Below are 22,977 nucleotides of genomic sequence, written 5' to 3' on the forward strand. Positions count from 1 at the left end.
CCAAGTTCAGCCACTCCAACCCAAGATCCAGACTATTCTGGACTGGGTAGCTCCAAAAACCCAGACTCAAGTCAGGGCATTCCTTGGCTTGACTGGGTATTACAGGAGGTTTGTGAAGGGATATGGATCCATTGTGACAGCCCTCACTGAACTCACCTCCAAGAAAATGCCCAAGAAAGTGAACTGGACTGTAGAATGCCAACAGGCCTTTGACACCCTGAAACAGGCAATGTGCTCAGCACCAGTTCTAAAAGCTCCAGATTATTCTAAGCAGTTCATTGTGCAGACTGATGCCTCTGAACATGGGATAGGGGCAGTTTTGTCCCAAACAAATGATGATGGCCTTGACCAGCCTGTTGCTTTCATTAGCAGGAGGTTACTCCCCAGGGAGCAGCGTTGGAGTGCCATTGAGAGGGAGGCCTTTGCTGTGGTTTGGTCCCTGAAGAAGCTGAGACCATACCTCTTTGGGACTCACTTCCTAGTTCAAACTGACCACAGACCTCTCAAATGGCTGATGCAAATGAAAGGTGAAAATCCTAAACTGTTGAGGTGGTCCATCTCCCTACAGGGAATGGACTTTATAGTGGAACACAGACCTGGGACTGCCCATGCCAATGCAGATGGCCTTTCCAGGTTCTTCCACTTAGAAAATGAAGACTCTCTTGGGAAAGGTTAGTCTCATCCTCTTTCGTTTGGGGGGGGGTTGTGTAAGGAAATGCCTCCTTGGCATGGTTGCCCCCTGACTTTTTGCCTTTGCTGATGCTATGTTTACAATTGAAAGTGTGCTGAGGCCTGCTAACCAGGCCCCAGCACCAGTGTTCTTTCCCTAACCTGTACTTTTGTATCCACAATTGGCAGACCCTGGCATCCAGATAAGTCCCTTGTAACTGGTACTTCTAGTACCAAGGGCCCTGATGCCAAGGAAGGTCTCTAAGGGCTGCAGCATGTCTTATGCCACCCTGGAGACCTCTCACTCAGCACAGACACCCTGCTTGCCAGCTTGTGTGTGCTAGTGAGGACAAAACGAGTAAGTCGACATGGCACTCCCCTCAGGGTGCCATGCCAGCCTCTCACTGCCTATGCAGTATAGGTAAGACACCCCTCTAGCAGGCCTTACAGCCCTAAGGCAGGGTGCACTATACCATAGGTGAGGGTACCAGTGCATGAGCATGGTACCCCTACAGTGTCTAAACAAAACCTTAGACATTGTAAGTGCAGGGTAGCCATAAGAGTATATGGTCTGGGAGTTTGTCAAACACGAACTCCACAGCCCCATAATGGCTACACTGAAAACTGGGAAGTTTGGTATCAAACTTCTCAGCACAATAAATGCACACTGATGCCAGTGTACATTTTATTGTAAAATACACCCCAGAGGGCACCTTAGAGGTGCCCCCTGAAACTTAACCGACTATCTGTGTAGGCTGACTAGTTTTAGCAGCCTGCCACAAACCGAGACATGTTGCTGGCCCCATGGGGAGAGTGCCTTTATCACTCTGAGGCCAGTAACAAAGCCTGCACTGGGTGGAGATGCTAACACCTCCCCCAGGCAGGAATTGTCACACCTGGCGGTGAGCCTCAAAGGCTCACCTCCTTTGTGCCAACCCAGCAGGACACTCCAGCTAGTGGAGTTGCCCGCCCCCTCCGGCCAGGCCCCACTTTTGGCGGCAAGGCCGGAGAAAATAAGGAGAAAAACAAGGAGGAGTCACTGGCCAGTCAGGACAGCCCCTAAGGTGTCCTGAGCTGAAGTGACTCTAACTTTTAGAAATCCTCCATCTTGCAGATGGAGGATTCCCCCAATAGGGTTAGGATTGTGACCCCCTCCCCTTGGGAGGAGGCACAAAGAGGGTGTACCCACCCTCAGGGCTAGTAGCCATTGGCTACTAACCCCCCAGACCTAAACACGCCCTTAAATTTAGTATTTAAGGGCTACCCTGAACCCTAGAAAATTAGATTCCTGCAACTACAAGAAGAAGGACTGCCCAGCTGAAAACCCCTGCAGCGGAAGACCAGAAGACGACAACTGCCTTGGCTCCAGAAACTCACCGGCCTGTCTCCTGCCTTCCAAAGATCCTGCTCCAGCGACGCCTTCCAAAGGGACCAGCGACCTCGACATCCTCTGAGGACTGCCCCTGCTTCGAAAAGACAAGAAACTCCCGAGGACAGCGGACCTGCTCCAAGAAAAGCTGCAACTTTGTTTCCAGCAGCTTTAAAGAACCCTGCAAGCTCCCCGCAAGAATCGTGAGACTTGCAACACTGCACCCGGCGACCCCGACTCGGCTGGTGGCGATCCAACACCTCAGGAGGGACCCCAGGACTACTCTGATACTGTGAGTACCAAGATCTGTCCCCCCTGAGCCCCCACAGCGCCGCCTGCAGAGGGAATCCCGAGGCTTCCCCTGACCGCGACTCTTTGAATCCAAAGTCCCGACGCCTGGGAGAGACCCTGCACCCGCAGCCCCCAGGACCTGAAGGACCGAACTTTCACTGGAGAAGTGACCCCCAGGAGTCCCTCTCCCTTGCCCAAGTGGAGGTTTCCCCGAGGAATCCCCCCCTTTCCTGCCTGCAGCGCTGAAGAGATCCCGAGATCTCTCATAGACTAACATTGCGAACCCGACGCTTGTTTCTACACTGCACCCGGCCGCCCCCGCGCCGCTGAGGGTGAAATTTCTGTGTGGACTTGTGTCCCCCCCGGTGCCCTACAAAACCCCCCTGGTCTGCCCTCCGAAGACGCGGGTACTTACCTGCAAGCAGACCGGAACCGGGGCACCCCCTTCTCTCCATTCTAGCCTATGTGTTTTGGGCACCACTTTGAACTCTGCACCTGACCGGCCCTGAGCTGCTGGTGTGGTGACTTTGGGGTTGCTCTGAACCCCCAACGGTGGGCTACCTTGGACCAAGAACTAAGCCCTGTAAGTGCCTTACTTACCTGGTTAACCTAACAAATACTTACCTCCCCTAGGAACTGTGAAAATTGCACTAAGTGTCCACTTTTAAAACAGCTATTTATGAATAACTTGAAAAGTATACATGCAATTTTGATGATTTGAAGTTCCTAAAGTACTTACCTGCAATACCTTTCGAATGAGATATTACATGTAGAATTTGAACCTGTGGTTCTTAAAATAAACTAAGAAAATATATTTTTCTATATAAAAACCTATTGGCTGGATTTGTCTCTGAGTGTGTGTACCTCATTTATTGTCTATGTGTATGTACAACAAATGCTTAACACTACTCCTTGGATAAGCCTACTGCTCGACCACACTACCACAAAATAGAGCATTAGTATTATCTATTTTTACCACTATTTTACCTCTAAGGGGAACCCTTGGACTCTGTGCATGCTATTCCTTACTTTGAAATAGCACATACAGAGCCAACTTCCTACACGCAGTCACTGCACTTCTGACCCTATAAGGGTAGGCCCTTCAGCCCAAGGGCAAAGTGCATGGTTCGGAGTGTGAGGGTACCCCTACAAACCCTAGACTTAATTTTCTGGGCTTTGTAAGTGTGAGGAAACCATTTTAAGGTATTTAATCAACACTGGTCATCACCAGATGTCCAACTACATAATGGTTTCACCGAACCTAGTAACGTTTGGTATCAAACATGTTGGAATCATGCACTTACACTGGTTCTATTGTTAGTTGCATGATACCATGTACTTTGGGGGTGCCTCACAGGATCACAATGTCTGCTTGTGCAGCCTTGCAGAGTCTACTTGCAAGCCAGTGCTGCCATCGACCACAGACACTGTTCTGTCCTCCTGCTGCTAAGCTTAACTCGGGCAGGGGAAGGCAGAACAAAGGATTTCCTGTAGAGAAGAGGTGTTACCACCCTTCCTTTAAAAATAGGTGTCTCTTGGCTAGGGTGGGGGTGCTCCTGAGAGCCATCAGACTGCTTTGAAGAGCATATTTGGTGCCCTACTTGCAAAACTAGTTTGTTCCAGTGCAGGAGACCAAAGGTTCCAGCTCGGGCACGAAACACACACAGTACAGGGGTGTGACCACCCCCTTTGTTGAGCTCCTTCCCTAGAGAGGTACCCAGGGCTCTGCCAGGTGGCCACTCGACTCTGCCATCTTCGAAACAAGATGAGCAGAGGCTCATGGGAGCCTCTGACTGGCCAGTCCAGTGGACTACCATCCCTGACAGCCCTCCCCCACCCCGATAGGTGGTTCAATGCAGTAGTCGTCCAACTCCCTTCCTGGGTTACTTAAGGGCTTTTCTGAGGTGGGACCCCAGATTCCTCTACAAGATTCGTCTTAAGACTCTTCTGCAACCAGAACCTGCTGTTGGACTTCGCCGGGAACCAAGACAAGACAAGACTGCAACTTATAGGAGGGCTCTTACTACAACTTTGTCCCAGCACTGCAAGGACTCTGCAACTTATGTGGCTGTGCATCCTCCAGAGTCATCAGGACTCTGCATATACTATGGACATCCAGGAGGAATCTCCCTTGGAGAGAAGGAATTACTCCCCTGCAACCACAGGAAAGTCAACAACTGGTTTGTGGATCCTGCTGTTGCACGGACTCCTTCAGGCTCTGCAAAACAGGTGGTGGTTCTGTGGCTCTCTAGGGGTCTGACCGGTCTTCTCTGAAACTAGGAAGTCTGTGGTCCCTCGCTGGAACTGCTGGAACACAACCCATGTGCACCTCGTCTGTTTGTCTTTACCAAGTCTTGTTGGCTCTTCAGTTCGAAGACCTCCTAGCTCCAAGAAGCCCCAACCTCAAGCATCACACAACTCCAATACTGATGTCCTCCCTGCAATGTGGGCATCCATCTTTTTTGTGCTGCTGAGGCCTCCTCACAACTCCCAGTCCCTGTTGCCAGAGGGTTCTCCTGGGGTCTCCATCGATTCATGCTGGCTCTCCTCACTGCTAAGGGTGACCCTGACTTAACTGTGACGGTTGAGTTCCTTGGACCTTGCTGGCCCCATCTACTGCAACTCTTCAGGCATCTTTCCTCTTGCTTGTTGGTGGCCCTGCTGGTCACAGACACCTCTGCAATTTGACGAATGGCATGGGACCTGCTTGTGGACGACTCCTGGGATCCATTTGCATCGCCTGGATGCCACCTTTTCTCAATAACCATCCAGCAGAGAAGCATTTACAAGAAAGGCGGGCATTGCCCTCCTGCACCACCTGGACGAATCCAGGTGGTCTGGACTCTGTCCCATCTTTCCTCAGGTACTCCTTGTCTGAAATCCATGCCTGGGTTCCTCCAACTTGGTCCACTTGTCACTGCAGCATCTGGACAGCCCAGGTCCTCATTGACTTCAGCGGGAGGTTCTGACAACTTCACCAATATGCACCCGGGGTCCCTGGTGCAGGTACTTCACTTCTCTGGATATCCACGACTGGGGCACTCAAACCTTTCTTGCCCCACCGGGTTTCCTTGGCGTCCCCCAGCAAGGGTCCTTCTGTAACCCTTTTCCAACTGTGACTATCCCATGTTATCCTATGAACATCGACACTAAGTAACACCTCTACATACGGGCTTCTGAGGAACTTTGCTACTTACTTCTGGTATTCTAGTATTTCCCCAGTCCTTAAGATCCTTGAGTATTAGTCTTGTCTGGTTACACAATTCTTAACCCATTTTTTTAGTATATGGTTCAGCCCTCACCATAGGGGCCCATGTCATTTTATGCTTTTGCCTACTCGTCTGAAGTAGATTTTATGTGCATATCTACAGTTAGGAGATATACCACAGCTAGTTTAGTGCCTGTGTGTTAATAAATAAAACCTTATTTTTCTAACACTTGGTGTGGTTCTTTCTTGTGTGTAAATCACTGACTGTCCTAATTACAATTAGGATACACCCCCTCTGATAAGCCTTAGCTGCTCTCCACAGATACCCTTTGAGAGCTTTGGTTATTAGAAACCTCTTACACTATCACTAAGCGTGGCCTGGACTAAGTTCAGGGTACCCCACCTACAGGTGTACACTATATACTGAACCAGCCTTCTACAGTGGACATGATTTTTCAGAAGTAGCCATCTTGATGTTGGCATACTTAGCAATTCCGGGACAGAGTTATGTCCACTTCCCACAGGAAGTGTTCATATAGGGGGTATAGTAACCCCAAGGGTCAGTAGCCCATTAGCTACTACCCCACGGACCTCTAAAACCCCTAAATTCAGTATTGTAGGAAGCTGGCCTGGTGTGTGGTGGGTACCTACCAGGTCCAGGTATCCCCTCTTAGTGAAGCGTAGGCAGTGTCTAGAACCCAGGCTCTCTAGAGGCAGCTGTGAATGAGCAGCCAAGGCTTAGCTAGGAGACATGCAAAGCTCATGTAAAATCACTGTAGTCACACAGCACTTACACACACGAAAGAAAACATTCAGTTGTACAAAAATAAAAGCACTTTATTTTTGATTACACAATACCACAAAATACTAGAGGCAATCCTCCAATAGGAAGTAAGTAATACACTAATTATATACACTAGTAAACAGCAATAGGCATAGAAAAGGTTAGAAAACAGTGCAAATGCAGTTAGACAATGGTGACCATCGGGAGAGCACAAACCATATGCTAAAAAAAATGGAATGTGAACACAGGACCCCTCCCTCCCGGTAAGCAGAATGTGTAAAGGGGAGCTGGAAGTACTAGAAAACCACATAGGTAAGTAACCCAGTACCCCCCACACCCCAAGCCCCACCCCCAGCGACCAGGAAAGCAGGAGTGCATCACTGGAATTTCCGCAAACCACCCAAGAGCAAGAAAAGAAGAAAAGAAGACAAGACTGCAAGAAACCAGCGGTGGATTCCTGGAGAGGAAGACCTGTGGAGAGAGGAGACCAAGTCCAAGAGTCACAGTGGAGTCCAGGAGGAGTAGAGGCTACTACCCACCCAGCTGTACTTGCAAGAGTTGGTCGACGGTGATGAAGATCAGGTCAGCACTGCAGTCCTGGAACCGGACAAGAGTTCCTGAGGGATGAAGAGATTATCCCATGCTGGACTGATGATTGCAGACAGGCGTCTGTGCTGGAATTCCACCAACAAGCCTTGGCAAAGGCAAACTCGCGGTTAGTGGAAAGGTGGTGCTGCAGGGGACCAGCAAGGCCCAGGAGAACTCAACCCAGGAGTGGGGGGGTGGGGGTGGGGGGGGGGGGGGGAGTCAGAGGGGACCCTCAGAGCCCACAGGAGTGGAGGCAGCACTCACAGGAATCCCACAGGATGGGGACACAGAAGTTGCAGGAGTAGCCCACACAGCACTAGAGAAAGGGATCCCACACCGCAGGAGAACCACACAGAGGGCTGTACATCACAGGAAGGAACGCTGAGGGCTGGAACTGCACGTATCCTGAAATTCCCATGGAGGAGATGCAAACAAGCCTTGGCAGCTGCAAGAGACGTGGTGCAGGGGGTACTGTCCTACGTGGGAAGGCAAGGGCTTACCTCCACCAAAGTTGGACAGCTGGCAGAGAGGCACAAGAGGACTACTACGGACCACCACCCGTGATGGAGGATCCACGCAGCTCAGGATGAGAGGAGATCCACGCAGCCCGGTCGTTGTTGCAGTGGGTGCCTGCGGATGCAGGGGAGTGACTCCTTCACTCCAAGGGAGATTCCTTCTTTCTTCTAGTGCAGGCTGAAGACACTCTGCCCACAGTGGAAGTACAGCTGGTGGAAATTTTGCAGTTTCTGGTAGGAGTCTGGGAATCAATGGTGCAGAAGAGTTCTTCTTGGAAGCAGATTGTTAGGTCCTGGAGGGTCCTGTCGCAGTTCCAGAGGCCAGAAGTCAAAGGAAAGGTTGCAGAGAAGTCCTGCTGGAATCTTGCAAGCCTAACCTGAGGACTAACCCAAGAGAGAGACCCTAACTAGCCCTGAAAGGGGGATTGGTCACCTAGCCAGGTGAGCACCTATCAGGAGGGGGCTCGGACGTCACCTGCCTGGCCTGGCCACTCAGATGCTCCCAGAGATCCCTACCAACCTTGGATTCGAGATGGCAGAACCCAGGGACCCTCTGGAGGAGCTCTGAATACCACCCCTGGGGTGGTAATGGACAGGGAGTGGCCACTCCCCTTTCCATTGTCCAGTTTTGTGCCAGAGCAGGGACTTGGGGTCCCTAAACCAGTGTGGACTGATTATGCATGGGGCACCAAATGTGCCCTTCAAAGCATACCAGTGCCTTGGGGTGGCTACCCCTCCCAAGCCAGTCACACTTATTTCCAAAGGGAGAGGGTGTTACCTCCCTCTTCCAAAGGAAATCCTTTGTTCTTCCTTCCTGAGCTTGATCGGATCAGGAAACAGGAGAGCAGAAACCCATCTGAGGGGTGGCAGCAGCTTGGGCTGCCCAGAAGAACCTAGAAGACTGTTGCTAGCAATGCTGGTGGTCCTCTAAGGAGCCCCTAGAGTGCATGGAATCATACTTCTAATACTTGCAACAGAACTGGGGTATGATTCCGACATGTTTGATACCAAACATGCCTATGTTAGGAGTTACCATTATGTAGCTGGGCATAATTAGTGACCTATGTCCAGTACACACTTAAAATGGCGTCCCTGCACTCATGAAGTCCATGAAAATGGCACTGGAGTTTGTGGGGGGCACCGCTGCTAGTGCAGGGATGCCCTCACACACAGGTACTTGCACCCTGCCCCGTGGGCTAGGAAGGCCTACCATAGGGGTGACTTAGTGATTTATGGTGAAAAAGAGTGCATGCACCCTTTCATGCAAGTTGAAAAGGCAGGCCTGCAGAACACTGCATGGGCTCCCCATGGGTGGCATAATACATGTTGCAGCCCATGGGGATCCCCTGGTTCCCCAATGCCCTGGGTACCTGTGTACCAAATACTAGGGACTTACATGGATGCACCAGTATCCAAATCTGAGGTGAAGATGGTACAAGGTACCAAGTTAGAAGGGACAGAGCATAATCACTGGAATCCTGCTAACCAGGAACCCAGTGATCAAAGTCACACACACTGACAACAGGCAGAAAATGGGGGTAACCATGCCAAAAACGAGGGTACTTTCCCATGAGTATTTAGGATAGCCCTTGGCACCACAGAAGCTGATGCCGACGACCTAAGACGACAAAGGACACCACAGAACCACAACAGCAGAAGAGGAGAAAAGAAGCAACTGACCTGCAACCAACCCCACCAGTCTGTCTGCATCCCTTGGCAAAATCTGCACCAAAGTCGACGGGTCCTGCAGCTGTGACTCCAGAAACCAGGCAGGACTGCCTGCCTTCAATAAAGACTCATGACCTCCTGTGAACAGCGAACCCGTTCTCCAAAAACCTCCAAAGATAGGACTCAAGCCTCTGGAAATGCCAAGACCTAACACCTGAAGTCACCACTGCACCACTGTCTCCGACCTGAGGTAAAGTGGACCACCGAAACCAACAAGGCTCCCCAGCATCCTAGAGTCCGAGTCCATTATGGTTTTCGCCTCCTGGACTCCCTGAAGTCACCTGCAGCCTCTGCCATCAGGCCTCCCTCTCTCACTGCCTCTCTGGTGAGAGAAACCAGACAGCTAAAACAACCACTGCACCCATCGCCTCCAGCCCAAGTTGAACTGGGCCCTTGGTGTCAACAAAGTCCCCTAGCTCTCCTGAGCTCGGGTCCACTGTAGTTTCTCCCCTGCTGGACTCCCAGTGAGGCCTGTAGCCTCAAACCACAGGACCCCTCAACCATGAGTGCTCCCGAACACACAACCCTGACACCAAAGGACGTGTCTGCACCAGTTGCCCCGGCCAAAAGTGCACCTATGCCCGAGCACCCCATGTTTGTAAACTATCGCTTGGTTGTCCTCAACTGGTCCCTTTAGCTGAGCCTGCAGTTTCTTTCCATGGAGACCGTTCACCAGTGAAATACATTGGGCACCCAACGCCGTACTACACTTCTGCACCCGGCTACCCCAGTGCTGCCTGGGTGGCCGGTTGGTGTTGTCCTGACCCTTGTATAATACTCACCTTTAGTCTCGAAGATTGGTCCTCTAAGTCATCATACAGTGCCTGATTCCAGAACTTGTTTTTCCTCCCATAGGAGAACATCTCAAAACTCAAAAATTGCACTGTGTCTACTTTTTAAAGTGAAAAAAATCCTATTTAAAAATGTAATTCACTGAACGATTTTTCTCTGATGTCTAAGCATATATAAAGATACTTGCTATTTTTAATAAATTGGTGTGGATATCCTCCTTGAGTCACGTCTTCTTTATTGACTATTGTGTGTATTTGTAGATGTCTTGCACTCCTCTCTATTAAGCCTAGGGCTGCTCGACCACACTACTCCTAAAAAGAGCACTTTGGGAGTGCATAGCAAGCCCTGTCCACTCACTGGGGAACCCCTGGAGCCTTTTCATCGTTATTCACATACCACATAAAGAGCCAGCTTCATACACACAATAGCATCCCTGAACTCATAGCTCTCACCTCCACCTGGCCATTGTAGCTTTATCCCCTTACAACGACCATAACCCACAAGTCCTCTTAGCACATACCATGCCTTCTACATACCACTGTGCCAATTCTACTACTCAGAACCCAGCAACACTACCATCCTGTAAGGCAATGGGCCATTAGTTGTGTGGCATGCAGAAGTAATGGGTCCACATTCTCCCTTCACTGTGAACAAACACCTAATTGTAGCACTTGACTATCAGGATAGCAAAGTGGTCCAAGGCCTACGCAAGGGAGATGGTATGAGCTAGTAATCACCTTTTATTGGCACCAATAACACTCAATTAGTAATTGTCCAGTCTTTGCTTTTCATTAGAAAAGTAAAAGTACATTTATTACACACAGACACTACTTAATACTATGCAGTAATGTACAAATATACATAGGCTGGTGGAATTAACTGGTAATGTTACATTGAACCTCTAAGGGTCATGACCCCAGTATCATAGTACTCCTCCACCTACCCAACCACCCCAACCACCACCAACCACCCTCCCGTTTCCCAACCTCCCCCCTCCCCCAACAAGGTCCTTGTACAATATAACAGCCATATAGTGGAGGATCGCTTTACATTAGGTCAATCATATTACTGTTCAAGACCATAATTTGATGTTACTTTAATACTTCATTCCACACTGACTTCAGTAACTATAATCCCTCTCCACGCATTATGAATAATCAAGCATTACAATCATTTGCTCACATTATCACCAACAAAGCATTGCAACCTTTCTGGAATACTTGTTGCTATCAGCATTGCCAACCTTCCAAATACAGAATTGTAAATAATACCTTTCTATTAAGTGTCACTTAGTATCATTATGAATAATACTTTTAAACAAAGTATCGTTCAAACCATCATGAATAACATGTAAATAAAGCATTGTTCGAGCCACTATGAAAACACCTGTGAATAAAGCATGGTTGGAATATCAATCATGGGTTTGTGTCTTGTTAGACAACCTTTGGGCCAGATAACTTGCAGCCATGAACTCTACCAGGGGAGTGCTTGAAAATCCATGTGAAGCCAGGTTAGCCCTAGTTTCCCTGACTCTTCTCACTTAGGGACTGCGCTTCTGAAAACTTTCTTGGGAGAAGCTTCAGCACACCTGCTGCTCCTCCCCACCCCACAGTCCTTTAATGCCATTGGTGGTGCCCCTGCCATCCTGGGACCACCACATTAATGAAACTTTAAAAATGTTAAACTTTTACATAGCCGTGCAGGGCATTAGGGGATGCTACCTCCCAGAAACGTGTATATGGATTGAGATGCCCCGGCTGCTTTGTTGGCTCTTTTGCGTCAATGCGTGGCTTCTTTTTTTTTTTTTTTCATCTTGGGGTGGCCGGTCCCACCTGGTCATCCTGCATGCCTCCAACCTTTGGTCACCGCTCAGGAAGCCCACTTTTGGCTGCCTCATCAGCTTCTCATGCAGGCAGCCTCTCCTCTGCTGCGGCAGCAGGCAGGGAATTTGTTGCGGTGGTGGCCACCGTGCTCCCCCAGACATGGGCACGGGAAGTGGGGCAGGCCAACTACTGTTAGGGGGAGTGCTGCGGAACTTCTCCTTTTCTGTTCCTTCTGTGGGGCCCAGGGTTAGGGATCCTTGCTTAGCCTCTCAGAGGTGCGATGACACTCCCTGCATTTCTGTTGGTGGTGGGGGGCACAGAGCTGGAGTCCTGGGCCCCTGTCAATCAACTACAGCCCAGGAGTTGGATCTCCAGGCCTTCAGACTTCCAGGGAGGGAGCTCCATGTTCGTCCCCTCTCAGGGTCATAATTACCTTATAGCCCCTTGGCCGACCCCTGGGCCCTGACCTGCCCTGAGGATTTGTAAACATGGGTCAGCGGAGTCCCATGCTCTCGGTGTCCTTGCTGGGGAGGTAAAAGGTCATACTAATTTTTTGCATCATCTCGGCCCGTATGTCTTAATTTTGAGCTCCTGGTGGCAAGCCCTTGCCACCATAGGCCTCCAGGCCTCCAAGGTGGCAAACCTTGCAGGGACCTGGTACCACTGGCTCCGTGTACCAGCCTTTCTCCTCTGGTGCTCCCCTACTCCGTGGTGCAGAGGTCCAGTTCTTCCCCCAACTAGTCCTCAAGGGCTGCAAAGGGACCAGCTTCCCTGGTCCTGGGGTCAACTGTAGTCAGAGTCCCTTGTCCAAGTGGGCTTCAGGTGGTTTCTCCGTACAGTTTGCCGTAGCTGAAGCCTCCAGTCCCAGTATCCTGCTCCAACAAAATACACTCTTGCCCCCTTGTGCAATACTTTAAGTGGGGACAAAGCTCTAGAAGCTAGGCTCTCCTGGCCAATCAAACGGTGCCACATCACCTCTCAGCCCCTATCGCAACCCTACTGCACAGAAGGCTGTGACAATTCAAGATAGCATCACCCGGGAGTCTTTGGTCACATCTCCTCTGGGGGCCTCAGCTCTGCTCGTTGCCGACATCACTGCCAGGGCCTTTCCACCAAAAATTAAAATAGGAGTCCCCGCCCTGTGTTGGCTCCAGTGGTCTGGGCTCCCTCCTTTGTTCAGTGGGCTTGGGGTGGTACAGTGTGACAGCACATTCTATCTGTCTCCACTCCTTTCATCCTCAGGAGCTGAGTGAAGCACTGTTAATTGCTCCCTCTGTGTTTTTTTTTTTGGGGGGGTGGGGAGGGGGTGTCTTGTGGGGTAGGAAGCCTTTGTTCCTCTGGCTGGAGAGAACTGTAATTAACATGACCCAGCAAGGTGACAAAAGGCCCTGGATCCTGAGGTGAGCCAGAGAAATAGGACTCTGAGGAAGATTCCACCCTTTTTGTATAATTAATGTGTCATTTCAGACAAGACAGTAAACCACAATGACTTTCCCTACGAGTATATACTAACATTATAAGGCTTACTCCTGGTCAATATCTAATCCACCCTGCACCAGGTTACCTGCAAGCAGTTATTGGTCTGTCCACAACAGAATTCTCATACGTGCAGCCATCACTTGTGTGCATATGCATTTACATGTAGCCAACCAATTGCCTCTTACCCTTGCTGCGTCACAGAAGCCTTATCTTAAAAGACAGACACTGGTGGTAAACATGCACAGTCAATTTGATGTCTGTTTATTGAGGGTGAGTCACCAGTTATGGGGCTCACCAACAGTGCAAAGGCCAGAAACCAGGTGATCAAAAGGCAAAAAATCTGGGCAGAACCCTATTCGTTAATACTTCCCATTTTGTAATCTGAGTCCCGCCCTCTTATTTACCTCCTTACCTGTTTAGTGGCACCTAACTTCTTTTGAAGATGGTCTATCTGCTCCTCTGCTACCTTGATCTTGCGCAGTGCATCCTCATCAGCCATCTTTTTGCTTTCTCGTTTCTCCTTCTCCTCCAAGTCTCGTATTCTTGACCGCAGCTCTTCTACCTGTGGAAAAGCGGAACAAGGCAAGGTCTTAAAGATTCATAGTCTTGCAACAATTTTGCTGAGAACCCGTTAATTTTTTCATTTGCTGGTTTTGTTTTAATGTAGACGTAGCCGATTTCTATTATTGTAAATGACTGTCAATGATACTGCCAGTGGTTACAGCCCTGTAGCTTTTGGAGAAGGATACACAAATCCAGATATCAGGGATGCCTAGGAATGGGCTGTGCAGGTCAAGGCAAAATAGAAACGCACATGGGATGCAGAGGTGGAAGTCAAGGGAAAATCAAAAAGTGGCAGCAAATGTAACCGAAAGTGTCAGATCACGGGGCACAGCTATACTGTAGACAGTAAAATTAAATGGCTACATACAAAGAAAATGCAGAGGCAAGGATAATGCAGTGGAAAAATGCAGAGAATTCATTTAGAAAGCTTATCTTCATTATCACTGTGCTCTCAATACTTTATTCTATTATGGGCCTGGGCTAACTTTGAGCTAGATTTTCACTAGAGTTTGTGCAACTTGTGGATCCAAGACCGCCTTTAATTTTTCTACTTTCCTCAAATGTCCAACCACTTCTCTTATCAAGGTCATCTGTGTATTTGTCAAATACTATTCAAAATGTATTCCAGGAGAAAGGAAGGATACATTTTGATGAGTTATATTTTTAGAGGAGTGTAAGGAAATGCCTCCTTGGCATGGTTGCCCCCTGACTTTTTGCCTTTGCTGATGCTATGTTTACAATTGAAAGTGTGCTGAGGCCTGCTAACCAGGCCCCAGCACCAGTGTTCTTTCCCTAACCTGTACTTTTGTATCCACAATTGGCAGACCCTGGCATCCAGATAAGTCCCTTGTAACTGGTACTTCTAGTACCAAGGGCCCTGATGCCAAGGAAGGTCTCTAAGGGCTGCAGCATGTCTTATGCCACCCTGGAGACCTCTCACTCAGCACAGACACACTGCTTGCCAGCTTGTGTGTGCTAGTGAGGACAAAACAAGTAAGTCGACATGGCACTCCCCTCAGGGTGCCATGCCAGCCTCTCACTGCCTATGCAGTATAGGTAAGACACCCCTCTAGCAGGCCTTACAGCCCTAAGGCAGGGTGCACTATACCATAGGTGAGGGTACCAGTGCATGAGCATGGTACCCCTACAGTGTCTAAACAAAACCTTAGACATTGTAAGTGCAGGGTAGCCATAAGAGTATATGGTCTGGGAGTCTGTCAAACACGAACTCCACAGCACCATAATGGCTACACTGAAAACTGGGAAGTTTAGTATCAAACTTCTCAGCACAATAAATGCACACTGATGCCAGTGTACATTTTATTGCAAAATACACCCCAGAGGGCACCTTAGAGGTGCCCCCTGAAACTTAACCGACTGTCTGTGTAGGCTGACTAGTTCCAGCAGCCTGCCACACCAGAGACATGTTGCTGGCCCCATGGGGAGAGTGCCTTTGTCACTCTGAGGCCAGTAACAAAGCCTGCACTGGGTGGAGATGCTAACACCTCCCCCAGGCAGGAGCTGTAACACCTGGCGGTGAGCCTCAAAGGCTCACCCCTTTGTCACAGCCCAGCAGGGCACTCCAGCTTAGTGGAGTTGCCCGCCCCCTCCGGCCACGGCCCCCACTTTTGGCGGCAAGGCTGGAGGGAACAAAGAAAGCAACAAGGAGGAGTCACTGGCCAGTCAGGACAGCCCCTAAGGTGTCCTGAGCTGAAGTGACTCTAACTTTTAGAAATCCTCCATCTTGCAGATGGAGGATTCCCCCAATAGGGTTAGGATTGTGACCCCCTCCCCTTGGGAGGAGGCACAAAGAGGGTGTACCCACCCTCAGGGCTAGTAGCCATTGGCTACTAACCCCCCAGACCTAAACACGCCCTTAAAATTAGTATTTAAGGGCTACCCTGAACCCTAGAAAATCAGATTCCTGCAACTACAAGAAGAAGGACTGCCTAGCTGAAAACCCCTGCAGAGGAAGACCAGAAGACGACAACTGCCTTGGCTCCAGAAACTCACCGGCCTGTCTCCTGCCTTCCAAAGATCCTGCTCCAGCGACGCCTTCCAAAGGGACCAGCGACCTCGACATCCTCTGAGGACTGCCCCTGCTTCGAAAAGACAAGAAACTCCCGAGGACAGCGGACCTGCTCCAAGAAAGGCTGCAACTTTGTTTCCAGCAGCTTTGAAAGAACCCTGCAAGCTCCCCGCAAGAAGCGTGAGACTTGCAACACTGCACCCGGCGACCCCGACTCGGCTGGTGGAGATCCAACACCTCAGGAGGGACCCCAGGACTACTCTGATACTGTGAGTACCAAAACCTGTCCCCCCTGAGCCCCCACAGCGCCGCCTGCAGAGGGAATCCCGAGGCTTCCCCTGACCGCGACTCTTTGAATCCTAAGTCCCGACGCCTGGGAAAGACCCTGCACCCGCAGCCCCCAGGACCTGAAGGACCGGACTTTCACTGGAGAAGTGACCCCCAGGAGTCCCTCTCCCTTGCCCAAGTGGAGGTTTCCCTGAGGAATCCCCCCCTGGCCTGCCTGCAGCGCTGAAGAGATCCCGAGATCTCTCATAGACTAACATTGCGAACCCGACGCTTGTTTCTACACTGCACCCGGCCGCCCCCGCGCTGCTGAGGGTGAAATTTCTGTGTGGGCTTGTGTCCCCCCCGGTGCCCTACAAAACCCCCCTGGTCTGCCCTCCGAAGACGCGGGTACTTACCTGCAAACAGACCGGAACCGGGGCACCCCCTTCTCTCCATTCTAGCCTATGTGTTTTGGGCACCACTTTGAACTCTGCACCTGACCGGCCCTGAGCTGCTGGTGTGGTGACTTTGGGGTTGCTCTGAACCCCCAACGGTGGGCTACCTTGGACTAAGAACTGAACCCTGTAAGTGTCTTACTTACCTGGTAAAACTAACAAAAACTTACCTCCCCTAGGAACTGTGAAAATTGCACTGTGTCCACTTTTAAAACAGCTATTTGTCAATAACTTGAAAAGTATACATGCAATTTTTATGATTTAAAGTTCCTAAAGTACTTACCTGCAATACCTTTCGAATGAGATATTACATGTAGAATTTGAACCTGTGGTTCTTAAAATAAACTAAGAAAAGATATTTTTCTATAACAAAACCTATTGGCTGGATTTGTCTCTGAGTGTGTGTACCTCATTTATTGTCTATGTGTATGTACAACAAATGCTTAACACTACTCCTTGGATAAGCCTACTGCTCGACCACACTACCACAAAATAGAGCATTAGTATTATCTATTTTTACCACTGTTTTACCTCTAAGGGGAACCCTTGGACTCTGTGCATGCTATTCCTTACTTTGAAATAGCACATACAGAGCCAACTTCCTACAAGGAGCTACCAGGGTAAAGAGAAAATATTTATCCAGTCCTGCATCACTAACAATCCCCAACAATAGGTTTCCTAGTATGACTGTTTGCTTGATGATGTCATCTAGGGTTTTGAGATCTATTTTGACACATTAACTGTATAGCCACTTAAAGAAATACATTCGATGGCTCAAGAGAACTTAGGGCCTCTATTTTGCTCACCCTGTCCTAAGGACAAGCAGTGTCTCTGGCACAGAAATACTTCAATTTTAATGCATAGGACTTTCTAATGGAAGGAGGATTAACTTTATTAAAAGATGGTCATGCAGTTATTTTGTAAGCTCAGGTGGTTGTTCTGTAAGTAGACAGGCAGTCATGTATGCACTGAAACCTTCTACATGGTCGGATAGATAAATATTTTCCTATGTATTCTGTACAACATTTAGGATCTAACTGTATTTTGTTATTTTTTTTGCCACTACAGGAGATAACCGAAAATACTACTCTTCTCCCAACAGCTAAACCGTGATGGCAATCTGGAGTCATTGTTTTGGTGGAAATCCCTTTGAAGAAACTCTAAACCGAAATGTAAGACTTCACTATTACTGAGCCTAATGTTTTCTGAAGCGTCACTAAGCTGTTAATTGCAACTTCCTCCCATCTGACTTCAGAACGAAACCCATACCCACGTCATTTAGAAACCTCTAAAAACCCAGTCACAAGAAATGATATACCATTTTTAGATTAATCAGGAAACATTAATTATCTGTATCCCTTTAATCACTTAATGGATTTTACTCCTCATAATGCTGTAACAGTCACGACGGCAGAGTAGACAAACCTTATGCTTATCCTTTCATGACTTTATCCCACCAAACAAGGGCATCTGCAAAAACTAAGGAACCGGCCTCATACCTGACAAGTCAGAAAAGTGAAATACCTTAACCATTCCAGAGCTATTACCGTTAAAAATACATGGAAAACCAAAAATAAATTCAAGGACATTGAGTGAAACTCAAACTCAGTAAGAAAAGAGTGTCCAGTGAAAAGAAGCAATTGAGAAGGCTGCTGTGTTTGGGGATTCTACCAAAGTGAGTGGGGGAAAAAACAAACTACGGCGCACCTCTGTACAGTATAAGACAGGACAGCTTTTTCATTCTTTAAGGTGGCAATAGTAGTTTTCAATCCAGAAAAACTTTAGTGCATCTGGATCATTTCAGGTTTTAATATTCAGCTTTGAACATCTGGTTTAGGGTGGTCTTTTTAGTATAATGTACTTTTCCAATACCGATTTGATTTGGCTGAATATGAAAAGACAATGTTGTTTCCCCTGTTTAAATGAATTTGCTCACCACAAAAAATCTGGTTATCGTGGACATTAGAGATAATGAGAAAAATGAACATCCATGATGGAGAATGGCTTACTTTTTGCGTTTTTTGTGTAATGGTAAACTGAATAAGAGTTATTTATAATTTACGGGTACATGGCTTTAATTATGAGACCTATATCATGTACGACATTAGTTATTAGGCTTAGCAAATTCAGCAATAAGAATGTACCCACAATTTGAGAGTTTGGTGTTCAATGGCAGCAAAATCGAACTCTAAATTCTAATTGGTTGATTTCAACTCTTTAGGAGATAACTCTGTTCTGCGAGGGGATCCAAATTGTCTAATCAGCATCTTTGTGAAAGGAGTGACAGTTTTAAACCTGGCAATGACTGACAGGAGGACATCCATAACCTCAAAAGAAGTACATGATTAAAAAGCAAGTTACAAAAGCTGATGCTCCCAGCTGCTTATAACCTGAATCATCCTGTCACAGGAGAACCCTATTAGTGGTATTGTCACAAATTAACTTACATGAGCCCATAATGCTTAACAAAACTTTGTATGCCATTACATTCATAATATACAGCTATATGAATTAAGGAATTATGTTTTATAGTATGATATATAAGTGCCAAGAAATATCAAGCCTCATCGTTTGCCTCTAAAACTGACCAAAAGACTAACTACATTACAATGGCAGAATGCTTGTCTGTACATCCACTGTCAATCTCAGCAAATACATACAAGCCAACCACTATGGCTTCGAGAAATTCTTCTGTTGTGGATCAACTAATCAAACAGTTGGGGATATATCAGGAAGAGCAAGTCAAAATAGTTGCAGTAACTCCTAACAGTGCACCCTTCAACTATTTGTCTATGCGTATATCTTGAAACAGATCATCTTCTGCCCACCTGGGTGGTGTGGTTTCTCTCACAGTTGATACTTCGGCACCATCATTATTAATGCTTCTGTACCAAGAATGGACACCAACATCAATACTGATCCAAAGCCAACATCAATCCAGGACCAAAGCAATCATGACTGCTGGTATTAATATTAGGATAAGATGCCTTCACTACTACGGGTGAATTAGGATCTGAAGCAATCATCACTGCTGGTGTTGGTATGAGGAACAGGGGACATAATCACTGCTGGTATTTGTATGGGAACAGAGGACATCATAACTGCTGGTATGGGATTCAGAATCAGAAGCTAACTTCATTTCGGTAATGGAATATGAGGGTTGATTAGATTGGTGGAGGCTTCAACACCTATACTGAAAATGTCAAATTAGTGAAGCAAAATATTACACTCACCACATGCACACTGAGTGATATCTGGGAATGCTACTAAATCATCCACTGGTGAGGATTTGAAAGGAGCAGCAGCAAGCCTCCACAGGTGAAGAAGCTCTGATCATCAAGGCTACAGTGATCTACAGTTTCATAATTATTAGTAAAGATGCACATTCTTTTCAAAATGTTTAGCTCAAATTACAAAACAGGAGAAGGAAGCCTAGCATGTGAAGGATTTACCAGGTAAGTATGTTTTCAAAATTAACGTTTGCGCTTGTTGCTTTTAGAGAGAACTTTCCTCCTTGAAATATAATAATTCCATACTTTTTCAGGGAGCAAACGTAGGTGCCCTGCTGATTCTTCCCTGGATTGAAGAAGGTTCACTATCTTTGCATTAGTTGTGACGAGCTCTGCTCCTGTTTATCCTACTTTTGCAATGTCTCTGCACTTCTTGGCTATGGTTTTTTGGGGGGTTTTGCTCACCCTGACTGTTTTGAGGATGAGCTACTGCTCTCTTCAGTCTTGATTGGTGGTGTGAATGGGAGCTCTGGCTCATTGACTAAGGGTTTAGCAAGCAGCCTCCTAGCACCCAGTCCTTGGGCTTAGGGTGGGCTTTGCTCACCTCAGCCTTGGTTTTCTTCTCAGCTGCCATCAGCTGCACCTTGTCCCTTTGTTCTTTGGGGGCGGATTTATACATGTCGAGCAGCAATTTCATCTCCTTCTGACTCTCCTGGGCCTTTCTGTGGGAAGAAACGGAGAAACATAACTAAGGAAGGTGACTATACAGCAGTATTACTCTTGCACCCAGAGATTCTCTGCAACTTTACATGGCAGTCAATTAAATTCACTATACGCCCCAATATGAAATCTAAGACTGAAGCCTGTTCACCTTTACTTAAGTTAAGATGTATGTATCCACAGAACCTAAATGTAGCATTCAGTAAGGAGAACATTCAGGGATACAGCAACCTAAATCACTCATTACAAAGAGATGCACCTCAATCTGAAATCAGTGATGTGACCTAAGCAATGGCCATGGTCAACTTTCACAGTGTCACTCAGCACCTCAAATGGGATACTTTAGAATTTCTGGTACCCCCATATGAAATGATTGATGATTTCCCTGTATCTTAAAATGAGACCCTGGATTGTAGACCCACTATGCATACTTCAGTGAAAGGGCTTTACAGTTCAAACACACAATTAACCCAATATGACAGGAGTGGGATACTTTATGTGTATTTACATGCACCTCAAAGTAGCAGAACTAGGGGCTCATTTAACACCACAAAAAGTGAGCTACTGAAATTAATGATTCTCCTGTACTCACTTCAACTCAGACCGTAGTTGTTTCAGCACATCAGAATCCTTCTTCTTGGACTCATCAGTCTTCTGTTTGTCTTTGTCTCGGTCTCTGTCCCGGTCCTTATCTCTGTCCTTATCCCTTTCCTTCTCCCGTTCTTTTTCCCTATCCTTCTCTCGGTCTTTATCCCGGTCCTTCTCTCGGTCTTTATCTCGGTCCTTCTCTCGATCCTTCTCTCGGTCTTTATCCCGGTCCTTCTCTCTGTCTTTATCTCGGTCCTTCTCTCGGTCTTTATCCCGGTCCTTCTCCCTATCTTTATCTCTGTCCTTTTCCCTATCTTTATCTCTTTCTTTGTCCCTGTCCTTCTCCCTGTCTTTCTCCCGATCCTTTTCCCGATCTTTATCCCTGTCTTTTTCACGATCTTTATCACGGTCCTTCTCCCTCTCCTTTTCCCTATCTCGGTCCTTGTCTCTGTCTCTATCCCTCTCTCTATCACGGTCTCTCTCCCGATGCTGATCCCGATCTCGCTCCCTCTCCCTTCCTCCTTCTTTGTCTTTATCATTCTCCCGCTCCCTGTCTCGTCCCTTAGGCCTTTCAGGTTCACGCTTAATCTCCTCTTCCTCCTTCTTGCACTCTCGAGACACAGTCTCCTCTTTTTCTTTGGCGCATGAGTCTTTGTTCTCATTCTTCACCTCTGCCATTTCCTCCTCCTTTACTACAGCAGGAGGGCCCTCTTCCCCAGGAGTGGATGGGAGTGAAGTTGAGCCTGTGGGGTACCCACTCATTTGAACCCTTATCTGAGAAAACAGAAGGTAAAGAGAAACAGGCAGTATCAGACAAATGTAGCTACTGTAAATTACAGTTTCCAATCTGTCACGCTAGTTATTCATAATGATTATCTTCAATAAAATTCAAAACAGTGAATATCTCTTTCGACTTGTGCTTTCTTGTGCATTCACAAAACAATGCCCATTGAATGATCTTTCGCCTCAAAATGAGACCGTTTGGAAACTACACCACTTTTTTCGCTTCTTAAATAAAAAAACAAAAGCAATGTTTTTCGTTTCCACGGGAAAATGGTTTGGCAAAGACTCTATTTGAAAGAGTATCACAATGACTTACTTTGTCAACTGATGGGGATGCTTTCCCCCCTTCTTCCTTTCTGACCAACCAACCAAGCAGTCCTTTGTGGTATCCATTCAAAAATGTAACATATCCCCCTTACCGACTTTTCTTTGCCCTCTAATCTCTCCATTATAAACACATTATTTGATCAGTGATGTAGCATGTGTACTTTTGAGTAATCTGTGTGAATAAACGTAGTTTTATAAATTTCACCCAAAATCTATTGTTGCTGGCAATACAACTGACAAGAGAGGCCATCATCACTGCTACTACTGATATCAGAATTACAGGCAGTTACACACACTAGTCTTAATTCTAGGATCAGAGGCCTTTGTGCTTACAACTCACATTTTAACAAACTTTCTTTGTCCGCTTTCCTCAACCCTCTAATCACTCCGTATAAATTCTCTGATGAGGGACGCCTCATGTACTTTCTAGTAATCTGTGTGATTAAACCTAGCTTTACAGATTGGCCCCTATTGCCCTGAACAAGTAATGTCTAACCCCCAAATTAAACATAGCAAAGAGCATGCATCTCCATAGGTGAAACAGAGATTCAAACTCTGGATGGGGGCCCACTAGAAAACAGTTAAGTCCCATATCTCAGGGACCTTTGTAAACAGCACCATTCAGTGACAGCCTACATGCAGTTAAGTGTGCCAGAAGTGATACTGAAATTAGCAGGTTAGCGATGGTGGGGCTCACTAAGGAGGCAGAGAGGAACCAAAAACTAAAATGATTAACTTCTAGTCTTTTCACACAATATGGTGAAGACA

The 22,977-nt window shown here is 47.4% G+C and overlaps 1 protein-coding gene across 4 annotated transcripts in view; it reads right to left on the bottom strand.

The window, feature by feature from the left end:
* RNF40 (ring finger protein 40) overlaps nucleotides 1-22,977 on the bottom strand; it is a 239,402-nt gene that overhangs the window by 109,401 nt on the left and 107,024 nt on the right. For all 4 annotated transcript variants that reach the window (XM_069244386.1, XM_069244385.1, XM_069244388.1 and 1 more), the window contains exons 13-15: nucleotides 21,104-21,873; nucleotides 20,396-20,513; nucleotides 13,659-13,808 (exon numbers count right to left, since the gene is read on the bottom strand). In XM_069244386.1, the coding sequence (XP_069100487.1) occupies nucleotides 13,659-13,808; nucleotides 20,396-20,513; nucleotides 21,104-21,873 (1,038 nt within the window). The remainder of the gene's footprint in view (nucleotides 1-13,658; nucleotides 13,809-20,395; nucleotides 20,514-21,103; nucleotides 21,874-22,977) is intronic.

This window comes from Pleurodeles waltl, chromosome 7 (genome assembly GCF_031143425.1).
Source record: "Pleurodeles waltl isolate 20211129_DDA chromosome 7, aPleWal1.hap1.20221129, whole genome shotgun sequence".
Taxonomy (NCBI): domain Eukaryota; kingdom Metazoa; phylum Chordata; class Amphibia; order Caudata; family Salamandridae; genus Pleurodeles; species Pleurodeles waltl.